Raw genomic sequence first — 14,758 nt, forward strand, 5'->3', positions numbered from 1 at the left:
AAGAATATACTGCAATTCGTGTATCTTTACCTTAGGTTAGTTCAATACTTTCTGTAGTGCTTTTCTGCTGGAATCTAGCAACATACTTGGACATTCCATATGAAACAATGAAAGATACATGGCTGCATGGTACTAGTGTTTCGGCTTTAAACCAAACACACTTCCTAACTGAAATGTCTCAGGTAACATGGTTTATGTGTTTTCAGCTCTGTTGTACTTAACTGAGGCAAGTTTCTGTCCCGTCTCCCTGGTGCCAGGCCACATATCACCCTGTCTACTGGTCTTGCTACTTCGACTTCTTGGGTTAATTCAGCAAACTTCATGACTTGCTGAAAATACAAAACAGAATCTGTAAAAACAAGCCTACCTGTCCTTCTTTATGGATGGCTAAATAGTATGTCTGCATATCCAGTGACCATGTACAGATCTACAGACTGCCATTCTTCACATCCAAGTAGCTGCTTTCCCTAGAGAAACCAAATTGTATAGGACAAAAATACACTTAAATTACCAAGCTTTGTTCATAGTCTTCAGCCTTTGGATTCACACACACGATCATCCGAACCTTCCCCTCCCCATCGAAGTAGTTCTTGAATAGTCGGGTTAGCTTTGAATCTCGATATGGAACCACCTATAAAAACATCCCAAAGCTAAGCATATTCAACTGTAAAATGAACAAACTATACCACAAAGAAGCTGGGGAAGGCTGCTCTGTACCTTGTTGGTTCCATATTTCTGGTTTTCTCTCAGGACTTCCATGCATATTCTTAGAGTCATCAAGGACTGGTTAATGTTTCCTGACAGGAAATAAGAAACAAAAGACTTGTGAATCAGCAAGACAGGAGCTGATGACTCTGTGCCTGTAAAACCTCTACTCTACTGAACTGATAGTCTCTCATGCTCAAGTTCAAGAGGTGCCTATGCATGATCCCACTGTACTTTCACAGTATTAATTCTGAATAGCCTCAGCATCTTTCAGTGATTCCATAAAACGCTCTCCAAATACAATATTGCTCTTTACTTTCACTTTATGTGCGTTGGTGTTTTGACTGCATGTATGGCATCTGTTTGATGGTGTTGGATCGCCTTGAACTGAAGCTACAGACAGTTGTGAGCTGCCATGTAGGTGCTGGGATTTGAACCCAGGTTCTCTAGAAATGCAGTCAGTGCTCTGAACTGCTGAGTCATCTCTCTAGCCCCACATTATTACTCTTAAAAAAAAGAAGAGAAAGAATATAGAATCTCTTTTTTAACTTTAATTCTATTAAACTTTATTCTTTGTGTTTGAGCGTTTTTGCCTAAATGTATGTAAATGTACTGCATGTCTGTTTGGTGCTCACAAAAGCCAGTGAGGACATCAGATCCCCTGGAAATAGAGTTATGAATAGTTGTGATACTTCTGAGCTCTCATGTGGATGCACAAATTAAACCCACGTCATCTGGAAGAACAATATCTTCCTTCATTCCCTCCCTCCCTCCTTCCTTCCCTCCCTCCAGCCCTTCTCTCTTTCTTTCTGGTTTTCCAAGCTATGGTTACTGTGTTTAACAGCAGAGTCCTGTCTATCCTGGAACTTGCTTTGTAGACCAGGCTGACCTATCTTTCTGTCTCTGCCTCCCAGGCCCTAGGATTAAAAGCGTGTGCCACCATACCTGATCCAACAAGTGCTCTAAATTGCTGAGCCATCTCTCTAACTTGGGAATCCATTTGACACTGAATTCTGTGCTGATTTCAATGAGAGTGGTCCCCATAGCATCATATGTTTTACTGCTTGGTTTCTAGTTGAAAGAACTATTTGGGACAGTATAAGTGGTAGAGCCTGGTTGGAGGATGTGTTTCACTGGAGGCAGGCCTTAAGAAGTTTTCAAAAGCATAAACATTCTGAGTCTCCTTCTCTCTCCCTGCACCCCTCTGCCTCATGGTTGTGAATCATCTGATCACAGTTACCCCACAGTACCCTCTCAGCTACTGCTCCAGTACCATGCCTACTTGTTGCCTATCCCCTTGCCATGATGGTCACCGACTCACCCTCTGAAGCTGGAAGCAAGCCCCCAGCTAAGTGTTTTCTTTTCTAAGTTGCCTTAACGGCAATAGAAAATAACAGTTTCTTCCAAACCCTAAATTCTGTCATAGACAAAGTCATTTACTTGGCTTTCTTCCTTCTTTTCTTTTCTAGGGGTGGTGGTGCTGGAGACTAAACACAGGCACCTCATACATGGAAGGCCAACTACATTCCAAGGGACCATTTCAGACTACAGTTAGAAAGGGACAGAAGTCTCTCCTACACATGAAGAGACACGTTTCTAACAGTCAACTGTCTACATCTCAGCAGTAGTCATCATGCTTTCTGTTTCTGACCTGTCTCATTTGGATTTCTGAGCCTGACAAGGCTAGTGTACTAATCACAACTCTTTAAGAATTCAGATCTCAGTTATACACCCAAGTGCTAAAGGACTGTTTATCTTGGAACACTGAGGCCTCCTAACTCCATCATGCCTATCAGATAGATCATTCAGCTAGACATGATGATACACACCTGAAATCCCAGTATTCAGAAGGGCTGAGGCAAGAAGACCAACAGCCAGTCTGGACTACCAAAAACAAACAAACAAACAAAAAACAACAAAAACAACAAAAAAACCCAAACCACCAAAAAACAACAACAAACAAACAAATCAAAAGACAAACAAGTTAACTTAGGTGGGCTGGCAAGGTGGCTGACCCAATAGAAGCGCTTGCTGCCAAGACTGATGACCTGAGTCTCAGGATCCACAAAGGGAGAACCTTACCTTCTGATCTTTATGTACACTTGGACGTGTACAGGAACACAAATAAAACATTAATTTTTTAAAATGTAGAAGATTTAAAGAGTAAGTTTAATAATTAATGTTATTGCAGTGATTAAGCAGAAACCACCCACTGATAAATACAAACTGATGTTCCAAGCTGTTGAAAGTTATAGTCAGAAGAAAGCATAGCACTCCGCTCACCAGCTTCTGCTTTAGTACAGTTGACTTTTTCACTTCCAGCAAGATCTACCAGAGACAGCTGGCTTACAGTAGTTTGCTCTTTTTCCTAAAAGGAGAGAAAATCAACAATCTAAGATAAATTATACCCTTAATCCCAACACTTAGGAGGCAGAGATAGGCAGATGTCTTGTGAATTCCAGGCCAGCTGAGTCTACAAAGCGAGTTCCAGGAAAGCTAGGGCTACACAGAGACTCACTGTCTCAAAAAGTAAAACCTTGTCTCAAAAAGTAAAAACAAAAAACCCAAAACAACAACAAAATGATCCAGTTACCATGGTCTTAAGTCTTAATGGACAGTGTATGCGCACAATACAAACGCCCAGAGCAGCCGAGGATGTGTGACACAGGAAGAGTTTGCTAGAAGCTCATGTCCTCAGAACAGATACTAGAGAACTTCTTGAGAAGAAAGACTCTGTGCCTTTCTGCTGTAACAGGTATTATTTATATTCTAGCACTGGGAATTTAAGCTTTGTCTTCAGCAACACACATATAACAAAAACCGGAGCCCCCAACCTGCCCCCCCCCCAAAGAAAACCCACATGAACTTAACAGTTTCACAGCACTCTAACCTATATTAAAGAAGTGAAAGTCAGGGCAGACAGAAGCTCAATGGTTAAGAGCACAGCTGCTCTCGAAGAGGCTCCAGGTACAGCTCTCAGTACCCACTTGGCAGCTTAGAGCCATCTGTGACTCTGGGTCCAGGGGATCTGATGCCTTCTTTTGGCCTCCACAGGCACCACGCACACACAAATGGTACACAGACACATCTTCAGGCAAACCATTTATACACATCATATAAAAATAATGCTTTAAAAAGGAAAAGAAAGTTAAGTGCACCGAGAAGGTGTTATGCTGTTAGCAAGAATTCACATTCCTAGCATTAAAAACAGTCATTCATAGGAAACTGGGTGTGGGAAAGACTTGTTGGTGGCCACTTTCTGACTAACATTTGACTGTCTAAGCCAAGCAGCAGACAAGACACTTCACACTGCTTCCCTTAATTCTCATGATCTCATTATGAGATGGCTCTCTTACAGTCAGGGCAGACAGCTGGGAAATAGGCAGGAATCAGAACTCACACTTTCCCACCAACCTGGACACAGCCACACTGAACAGTTAAAATCATGCCCAGTGAAGCAAGACTTTAGTCATAGCAGTGGAGGCTGAGGCAGGGAATCTCTGAGCTCCAAGCTGCATAGTGAGATTCTGTTGTCAAAAACAAAAGCCAGGAATGGTGACACATGCCTTTAATTCTGGCTGTTAGGAAGTTGGGGCCAGCTTTACCTATACAGTGAGAAATAACTAAAAACAGAGACAAAAGAGGCCATGAATTTGAAAAGCAGCAAGAAAAATTATAGGGGAAGGCTTGGGGAGAGGAAAGGGAAGGGAGAAATTATGTAATTACATTATAATCGCAGAAGTAAGAGAAAACAAACAAATGTTCAGAATCATCCTGGCCTCAGTACACGAGACTGTCTCACGAGGCAATCAGCACCTAAACCAATGCACACACATCCTTACGAGCTTTGAAACTTCGCAGACCCTCTTACAACACTGCCAGGCAAGTGCCACACATGCTCCACCCTAGGATCAGCCACAATAGGCAGAGCCCAGAAACAGTACTACTAACATGAAGAAGTCATCAACTGTATAGCTGCTAACTCTACAGCAACATTCATCACCATGGCAACCCCTAATTTAGGTCATCTTCTACCAATGAAAACATTACCTGTAAGATGTTGTCTCCATCAGCATCCAAAGGAGCCTGGAGGAGTTTAATGCTGAACACAGCATGTGAGCGACTGGACTCTCTATTCAGATTGGTGTCAGCAATATGTCTCTTTTTCTGACCTATGATGACAGAGAAACCACTTATTACACCTGAGGTCAGCCACTTACTATGCCTGCTTTCTAATCAATCCAGAAGGATGCTGTTAATCACACTAACAACTCTGAGGCTTAAAATGCTCACACTTTTCAATTTCTAGTTGTTTCTAACCTCTCCAGAACACTTCAAAAGCCTCCTCTGCAGATTGCACTTCTACTTCCATACATCCTGCAACGTAAGTATTCTGGTTCTTATCTTCTTGGAGCATCTTAGATTGCGGGAGTCTGTGGGAAAGAAAGAGGATTTAGTTTCCCCAATGAGATACAACTGTCTTCCTTTCAGAATAAGGTTAAGTGCCAAGCAACACAATATCCCCTTGCTCCTCTGCTTGCTAACAGAACCCAGAGCCTCATATGCACGCTAGCCAAGTGCTGGACCACTGAGCACATCCCCAGTTTTCCTTAAGTTCTCATGGTTCTAAAAGCTGGATAGTCCACAAGTGTAGTGCTGACACCCAGTAAGGGCCTTCCTGGGTGTTATGATAGAGGCACTGCATGGTCAGACAGAACAAGCATGTTCCTGCCTTGCAGTCTGAGCCCGAGCACTGAGCAGATACCGGGAGACAGCTCTGCACCCAATTTCACAAAACCCAGAGGAATCAGGCCTCCCAGGAGCTCTAACCTGGGTAGTATATTAGGTAAGGAGATAGCAACACCCACCACAAACGGAAAAACTGGGCCCCACTGGGACTCAGGAATTCACTCCTGGCCCGGAGCACTGGTTCCTTCCAGTCTGGGTCCGAACACTGAGCAGATCCCAGGCTCCAACTCTAACCCCAGTAGTAACATCCACCCCACACAGTTCTGACACAACCAAGATAATAGGAATGACAGGCCCCAGTCAGAGACAGGGCTTGTAGCACTAAGGAGATCCAGATGGCAAAGGGCAAGTATAAGAACATAAGCATCAGGCCAGGCAGTGGTGGCACACGCCTTTAATCCCAGCTCTTGGGAGGCAGAAGCAGGCAGATTTATGAGTTCGAGACCAGCCTGGTCTACAGAGTGAGTTCCAGGACAGCCAGGACTACACAGAGAAACCCTGTCTCTAAAAACCAAAAACTTATTAAAAGAGTTACTAATAAAAAAAAGAAAAGAAAAAAAAGAGAACAAGCATGCTCCTAAGACATCCATTCTTTAATTACATAAATTTACATAAGAGCCCCCCAAAAATGTCACCACATGGGGGCCTAGCTAGGATATAATATGCTTTTTTGAAATGCAAATCAGTAAAAGCCACAGAAATTCTTTATCAAGTATATGCTCAACCAGAGTTCATGTATTTTTCTTATTAGTGAACACACCAACATTAGTGGACCTCAGTCTGTTTGTAGCTTAATGGTTTTCTAGATCCAGCTGTTCCCACAGTAATGTCCATTTACACATACATATACACAAATATGATATGCAAGACAAAGGGCTCCATACTATTTACATTCTAACTGGCTGCAGTAAACACAGCATGCAAGACCAGCTTTTAGCTGAAGAATAAAAGCACCCACAGTGGACTCGTCATTTGACACAAATTTTTTGTCAGCTCTGGAACAAAGAGAGCCACTTTTGTAAAGCTACATGGTAACTGGTCATCACATTCTGCAAGGCAAGACCCAGCGATACCTAAGGAGTAGCATTTACCTCTGGCAGAATGGTAGTGCAATATGGCTTTACACTAATCAGCAATGGATGAGGTAAGAATTATGTGTTCAGTCAAGCATCAATTCCATAAAGATCACCAGGACACAGACAGCCAAAAAGACTACAGACTCCCAGCACTGTCAGGGTTTTGAAAGGTACCCCAACAGTACCTATAAGACTGAGATTTGTGTCAAACCTAAGTCTAAATTTTCAAAAGCAATTTCCATGATTTTCAGGTTACTTACTAGGTCTTAACCCTCTGGTTTCCTGATACAGCTACAGTCTAAGGATTGCCAGGCAGTGATGGCACATGACTTTAATCCTAGCACTCAGGAGCTAGAGGCAGGTGGATCTCTCTACGAGTATCAGGACAGCCAGGCCTACACAGAGAAACTCTTGTCTCAAAACAACAACAACAATAACAACAAAGAAAATGGAAGAAAATTATTCATCCAACATGACTATCTGATTATTATTTCTGTACACCCTGAAAACAAATGCAAGCATTATCCCTATTTATATAAGTAACCATGGCTTGCTGAGGGTAGTTTTCTAGGTTGACAGGAGGCTCTCTTCAGTACTTACTTGGGCTTTATGGGATCAAACTGCACTTCTTCCAGTAGATCATATATGTAATTATTATAGATTTCAATGTACGAGACGAATACTCCATAGACACTGTCCTCATCAACTTCTTCTGCTTTGCAGAATTCCTGGACGTCTTCTATCATATCTTTAAATTCTGGATCTGCTTGTCACCTACAAGAAAACAGATTCCCTTACTTGAAAATTTACCCACTATGAGTTAGGATAGAAAGTAGATAATGGCTGTCTTGGATGGTTCTATGTCAACTTGACACAAGCTGGAGTCTTTGGGAAAAGGGGCTCTCAATTGGAGAAAACACCTACCTCTAAAAAACTGACCAACAAGCAAGTCTGTCTAGCATTTTCTTCATTAATGATTGATATGTGTAGTACCAGCCCTGGGCAGGTGGCCCTGGGTTGTATAAGAAAGTAAGCTGAGCAAGCCATGGGAGCAAACCAGAAAATAGCACCCTCCATGGCTTCTGCATCAACTCCTGCCTAGAGTTCCTGCCCTGACTTCTCTCAGTGATGGACTGTTACTTGGAAGTGAAAGATAAAATAAATTCCTTCCTCCTCAACCTGCTTCCCTGTTCAATATATTTTATCACGGCAATAGAAACCTAATTGAGACGATATCAGAGTGAAATCTGAAAAGTCTGACAAATGTTCTGTCACATAAAGTTGAAATCATAAAGCAATGTTATTCAGATTCAAGGTGGGTCAAGGACACCCTAAGTCCTCAAGATGCACAACACAGGAATTCACCTTCCTCCCATTTACAGACATATCCTCCTTAAACTAGATAAAATACCTGAGTAGTCAAGAATGTGCCTCAATTCTGACCTCACAAAAGTCAGTTGTAAGACCAACATTTCTATTCGTATTTACCTTCTCCAGATCTATAGAAACTGTAGGACAGAATTCCACCCGTCCTGAGTCACCTACTCACTTGCTAGAGTGGGTCTTTGGAATAGGCATGGCTTCTCTTTTCTGCCGTTCCAACAAGGCATCAACTTCAGGCTGAATCTCCATGCTGTTCCTATGATTAGATCTAAATGTCTAAGAGAGAGGCAAAAAAAAGATTTGAAAATAAGAACTTTACCTAAAGAATAGGAACATTTAAAAATAGGATGCACTTTAACACTTAAACCTGGGGAAAGGGCATGAGACAGCGCTTGATCCTCTTGTTTATACCACCCAAGTGCTGCCACCACAGGCCCGCAGCCAACGTGCCCACCACCAAGTGTAAGAGTCAAAGCAGTCCCAGTGTCTTTGTCCTTCCTCAGTACTGCATCCATACATGTCCCAGTCCTGTGTCTATACTAACAGTCAAAAACCAACGAAATTGTACATATGCAGCGTTTTCCTTGAAATAACCCTATGCTGTCAAAGATCATTTTGAAACAATGAGGAAGCAGGCCTCCAGACCCCGGAGACTCTATCATCTTATGCGTCTTTCCACTTCCTGTCACGCCATACGTAAACAACAGTCCTAAAGTGTAGCAAGTAACAATGAGTTATAATCTTAAAGTCCCACAGAACTTTTCATTGTATTTAAAACACTAAAACTAATAAACCACAAAAAAGAACATCACTCTAATGAGTTAAATATAAATTCAATGTCAAGCCAAATATATAAATATCACAAAGGTTTATCACAAGATGAAACAGGGAGTTCAGCAAAACTCCAAGAATCATACCATTTTTCCCTTGGATAAGGTCCTCCACCAGTGGATTAGCTACCACATCAAAGACTTCCTTCTGGGTGTTATGCATGTCAAATACGTTCTTAAATGTACATTGGATCTGTGGAGAAAAGAAAGACATCACCACACAGAATTCCATTAGAACTATGTCTGTTCTATACTTGGAATGTTTCTGCTGTGAACATATATCAAATCCAGACCTGTTAAACACACACACACACACACACACACACACAAACAAAACCAAGAATGATCTTTAGGCTTGGAGCCTTCAGTAGTCAAAATGTACATAAATCACAGCTATCGTAACAATTACCTTCAGTCCTAGCCACTGAGGAAAAGTGAAGAACAGTCATTGAGTCCACTAATGCTGCACAGATTAAGAGTGAACAAAAGTGAGCTTGTATAGCCAGTGCTACAGAGGCTGAGACAGGAAGTCTGCCATGAGTCTGAGGGCAGCCTGGGCTACACAGAGTCATAGGCTAGACCTGGCTATAGTGTAAGATCCTGTTAACAAACAAAGCAAAAGAAGGTAATGGCCTATAATCCTAAATTTATGCCAGGCAGTGGAGGCACACACATTTAATATCACTACTGAGGAGGCAGAGACAGGCTGACCTGAGTTTGAGATCAGCCTGGTCTACAGAGGGAGTTCCAGGATAGCCAAGGCTATACAGAGACCCCTTATCAAAAAAAAAATCAAAATATGTAAATAAATGTATTAAAAATTTCAAGCATTATAGCTTCTATTTGTTGTTCTTTCTTTTCTCTTCTCTTCTTTGGAGTGTGTTTGTATGAAACAGTCTGTATGTAGTTATGGCTGATCTAGAACTTGCAATGTAGACAGACCAGGCTGGCCTTCAAGTTTAAGTGATCCTCCTGCCCTTGCTTCCAAGTGCTAGGATCACAAGCATGCACCACCATTGGCCACAGCTCTCTATTTGTTCTTTACAAAGGTCTGTGTAAAGCAGCAAGAACCAACAAGATGGCTCAACAGGTAAAGACACTTGCTAGCAAGCCTGAGAACCTAGGCTCAATCCCTGGAACCCACCTGGTGAAAGGGGAGAACGGTCTATAGGTTATTCTCTGCCCTCCTAAGTACACAATGTGGACACAAACAAAAATACATACATAAAAATGTTGTAAATAGGATGGCAAAATAACAAGTGTACATTTTAAATCTAGAAATGAGTTATAAATATAATCTCATGAAGTTTTTTTTATAGTTTTTGGGGTTATTTGTTGTTTGTTAAGACAGGGGTTCATTGTGCTGTCTTATCTGTTCAGTAGTCCTGGAACTCACTCTGTAAAACAGGCTACCCTTGGACTCATAAAGATACGCACACTTCTGCCTCCCATGTGCTGGGATTAAAGGCATGTACCACCCAGCATTATCTGAGTTCTTATACAAAATAAATGTTACTTTTTGCAATGTATTTTTATATTTGTGTATGTATGTATACATATATATGTGTATGTATACACATACATGTAAAATTCTTTAAGACAGTCTTATGTAACTCAAGGTAGTCTTGAACTTACTATGTAACCAAGGAAGAACTTGAATTTCTGATCCTCATGCCTCTACCTCCAGAGTGCTGAAATTATAAATTTATGCCACCACGACAGTGGAAGATTGGTTCAGATCTCCCACAGAAACTAACTCAGGAGGCTAAGACAAGTTCTAGTTCAGTCAAGTTAATATGTGAGGCCCTGTCTCAAAAACAAAAAACAACCAAACAAACCAGGAAGCAAATAAACAGAAAACAGAAAGATGAGAAAGAGGGGGTTAGGAGAATAGCCCTGAACACAGCCCACCTTCGTATTCAGAGGCTAGACAAAAGCCAGCAGAGGGGACAGTGACAAAACAGCCTAAAGCTAAAGAGGGCAAGGAGAGCAAGCCTCAGGAAGGGTTGGGCTGCTGAGATAAAGAGACAAAGTTAGCAGCACAGAGGACATGGAAGTCTACAGAAGAGAGTCACTGAAGCAGTGTGCACAAGCTGGATGGCAGCCCAGTGTGGTAGCTCAGGCCTGGAATCTCAGCACATAAGAAAATGAGGTAGACAATTTGTCACAAGTTTAAAGGCTCCCTAGATTACACAGCAACCCCCAGAGCAGACAGATTAGAGTCTAATCCCCTGTCTCAACAAACAAAAGAGTGAATGGCAGTTCAAACTCAGAAAGCCCAAATCAATCATCTATTTTCTGCATTCGCATATCTCCATCCCTTCAGAAAATCTGACTTCCTGCCTTATGAAATTACTTGTCTAATTGTCAGTTCGGATATAATGTCCATAAAGGCAGTTTTACTTTGAACAAAAACAAAAAACCTCTTCCCTACCAGAGAGTAACTAGCCTCCTACAACATTTGGAGAACTAATAGAATGTATCCATAGCTAAATATATCTTTATATTCTTTGTTATTGTTACTGTAAGCAGGTCTCCCTCTTCAGCACAGGCTGGCCTGGAACTCATGACCCTCTTGCTTCAGCATCTTAAACTTTAGTATCACAGTAGTAGCTTAGCCTAGTATTTCACATTTATTCATTTTATTCTCTACTTCATTAGACATAAAAACTCTCTCAATACACCTCAGTAGTCTAATACTTGCCAAACATTCAGGAGGCCTTAAACCCATTCCCCAACACTGCAAATAATAAAGAAAACACTTACCAGGTAAAAAATGGTGATACATGCCTCTAATACCAGGTGGGTCATCCACCAGTTCAAAGCCAGACTGAGCTATAGAGAGATGCTATCTCCCAAAAAGAAAAAAAGTGCCAAAGACGAACAAGGTCCTGCATTCAATCCCTAACACCACAAAAATCAAACAGCAACAAAACCCACTCAAGGCATCAAGGGATTCATACTTCTAATTTCAGTACTAGGGAGACCAAATCAGGGGGACGAGAAGTAGCTTTGAGGCCAGTCTAGGTGTGATGGTCGGAATCAGAATGTTGCCTGAAAGGTCAGATATTTGAATGCTTGGTTCCCAGTTGGGAGTCTGTTTAGGAAAGATTAGGAGGTGTGGCTTTGTTGGAGGAGGTGTGCAATGGGGGTGGGTTTTAGGTTTCAAAAGCCTACTTACTGTCTCTCTTCCAGCCTCCTGGTTGCTTATTAAAATATAAACTCCCAGCTACTGCTCCAGTGTGCCACATGCGTACCACCATGCTTGCTACAATGATGATCATGGACTAACCCTCTGAAACTGTCATGTTTCCTAAGTTACTGTGGTCATGTGTCTCTTTATAGCAATAGAACAGGAATAACACACTGGGCTACATGGTGATATTGCCAGAGAAACAAAATAAAACCTTTATGGTTGATCCACACATACAACAATACTACTGTGGGTGTAGCTCAAATGGCTGAGCACTTGCCTAGCATCCACAGGATCCTAGGTTCAAGCCCCAGGGAAGGGAAAAGCACACAAAATGCCTCTTATTAAATGTTACTCAAATCTTCTCATGTGAAGTTTCATATATTCAGTTTCAGGATGTCCTCTGAAAGTCAGGTGATGGTGGCACATGCCTTTAATCCCACCACTCAGAAGACAGAGGCAAGGAGATCTCTGTGAGTTCCAAGCCAGCCTGGCCTATATAATGAGTTTCAGGACAGCCAGGCCTACACAGTAACATCCTACCTCAAAAATATCAAAAATACAAAAAGAGAAAGAAAAAAAATCCTCTGAAAACAACCCCCTAATTCCAACATATCAAAAGTCTATCTGTATGTCCCAGAAATGAAAGCTATTTTAGATAAGGTGGCTGAAGAACTCCTTCCCACACATGAGATTGCACATGAGTTTTTAAACTCAAAACTGACAACAAGGTTTCCACTAGGAACCTACCTGCTTATAGCCTTCATTACTTTGGAGCTGACAGCCCTCAGGAGAGTGGAGCTGCACCGTTGTACTATTGAGCACCTCAACACAGCACTCCTGATCAAGAAAGCTCAGGGGACGCACCCTACAGTACACCTGGAAAAAGAGCAAGGTGTTCAAACAAGGTTGACTTTTTGCCTGATTTTCTTATTGGCTTTTCTGTTTGTCTCGTTTGTTGAGACACACAGGTTCTCAGTCTGTAGCCCAAACTGGGCTGGAGCTCTCAGCAATCTGCCTGCTAGTCTCCAGGATGCTGGGACTGCAGGCATGCCCCTCTGTGAATGTTCAGCACTCACCTGACTTCCCATTTAAGGTCTGTTTATTCATCTACAAATACCTGATCTTCAACACAAAAATTTCACAGTCACCAAAACCAAATCTACAGCTCACAATGGTCAAATGCAAAGATGCACTAAATCAAAATAAATTTAGGCTAGAATATTAAACTGTACAGTAATCTCTTCACTGTTGTGCACAAATAAAATTGTAACAACATAAAAAAAATCTCTCTAAATAGCTGTAAGAGCCATTAAATGCTTTAGAGTTGGATGTTATGTCAAACAGCCAGCTCAGGTGGGTGTGGTAGCACACATTTGTAATCCCAGCACTTGGAGGGAAGAGGAGCTCATCTGAGGAAAACCTGTCCAGCTGTGCTCACAGCAAGTGGTGCAATTGGGAACCAGAGGCCCTCTGCAGTGGCAGTGGGGTGGTGGTGATCCCCTTTTCAGGAAGAGGTTTTAACTAAATTGTTGTTCTACACTAGTCTCTATAAACATTGAGTATTGGGTTCTCCTTGAGAATGTGTCAGTTACGACTTACAGGTGGGAGAGGGCACATACAAGACAGAAATGGACTAAAGAAAACATACGCGCACACACACACACTCAGACACTTTACCTCGACTGGATGTTTAAGCATTGTCTGTGATCGTTTTTTTTAATTTTTGGTATCCTGGTTAAAAAGAAAAAAAAAGAAATAAAAAGAAAAACATAAATTTCAATTCGATACTAACATAGAAGTTGTCACAAATCCAAATAATGATGAACTTCCTAAGGCTTAAAAAATCATTTCCCGCCTTTGGGCTGGAGCAGACACAGTGTTGGTCTGCTCCTGTGGAGATACTGAATCCTCAGCCATCCTAGAGGAGCCACTGCACTCAGAGCAGCAGACACCAAGGTGGTTTGCACTTGGGAGACATCTTATCCGGAGCAATCTTAGAGGAACCACTGCACCCAGAGCAGAAGGATTTCCAGATCCAAGAGGTGGCCTGAGTCCCAGAAGTTCTTCCACCCAGGAGATTAGGATCATAAGACCATGAAGACATCTGGAGTCTGAGGAGCTCTGCCACAAGCAAGATAACTGGAAATACAGACTCCAGTCTCACACAGTGAAGGCAGGTAACACTAGAGTTAACCAGATGGCGAAAGGCAAGCGCAAGAACATAAGCAACAGAAACCAAAGTTTCTTGGCATCATTAGTACCCAGTTCTCCCAATATAGCAAGCCCTGAACAACCCATCACACAAGAAAAGCAGGATTCAGAAGTAAAATCACTTCTCATGATGATGATAGAGGATTATAAGAAGGAATTAAGTAACTCCCTTAAAGAAATACAGGAGAGTACATGTAAACAGATAGAAGCCCTTAAAGAGCAATCACAGAAATCCCTTAAAGAAATGCAAGAAAACACAAAGAAGGAATTAAACAAAAACATTCAGGATGTGAAAATGGAAATAGAAACAATAAAGAAAGCTCAAAGGGAGACAACCATGGAGATAGAAAACCTAAGAAAGAGATCAGGAGTCATAGACACAAACATCACCAACCAAATACAAGAGATAGAAGAGAGAATCTCAAATGCAGAAGATACGGTGGAAAATATTGACACAGTTGTCAAAGAAAATGCAAAATGTAAAAAACTCCTAACTCAAAACATCCAGGAAATCCAGGAACAATGAGAAGACCAAACCTAAGGATAATAGGTATAGATGAGAATGAAGATTCCCAACTTAAAGGGCCAGTAAATATCTTCAACAAAAT

At 41.7% G+C, this 14,758-nt stretch overlaps 1 protein-coding gene across 1 annotated transcript; it reads right to left on the reverse strand.

The window, feature by feature from the left end:
• Positions 1-217: 217 nt before the first annotated feature.
• Positions 218-12,815, reverse strand: LOC114633567 (kinesin-like protein KIF23; the record flags this gene model as incomplete). The annotated part of the gene is given in 12 exon segments (XM_028782128.1): positions 218-329; positions 512-631; positions 718-797; positions 1,595-1,612; positions 2,989-3,073; positions 4,756-4,877; positions 5,026-5,138; positions 7,131-7,304; positions 8,080-8,187; positions 8,484-8,622; positions 8,831-8,936; positions 12,687-12,815. Coding segments are annotated over 12 exon segments (1,306 nt in total), but the record flags the coding sequence as incomplete, so codon positions are not given.
• Between the last annotated feature and the right edge of the window lie 1,943 nt (positions 12,816-14,758).

Source organism: Grammomys surdaster, unplaced genomic scaffold, assembly GCF_004785775.1.
Source record: "Grammomys surdaster isolate TR1022 unplaced genomic scaffold, NIH_TR_1.0 701, whole genome shotgun sequence".
Lineage (NCBI taxonomy): Eukaryota > Metazoa > Chordata > Mammalia > Rodentia > Muridae > Grammomys > Grammomys surdaster.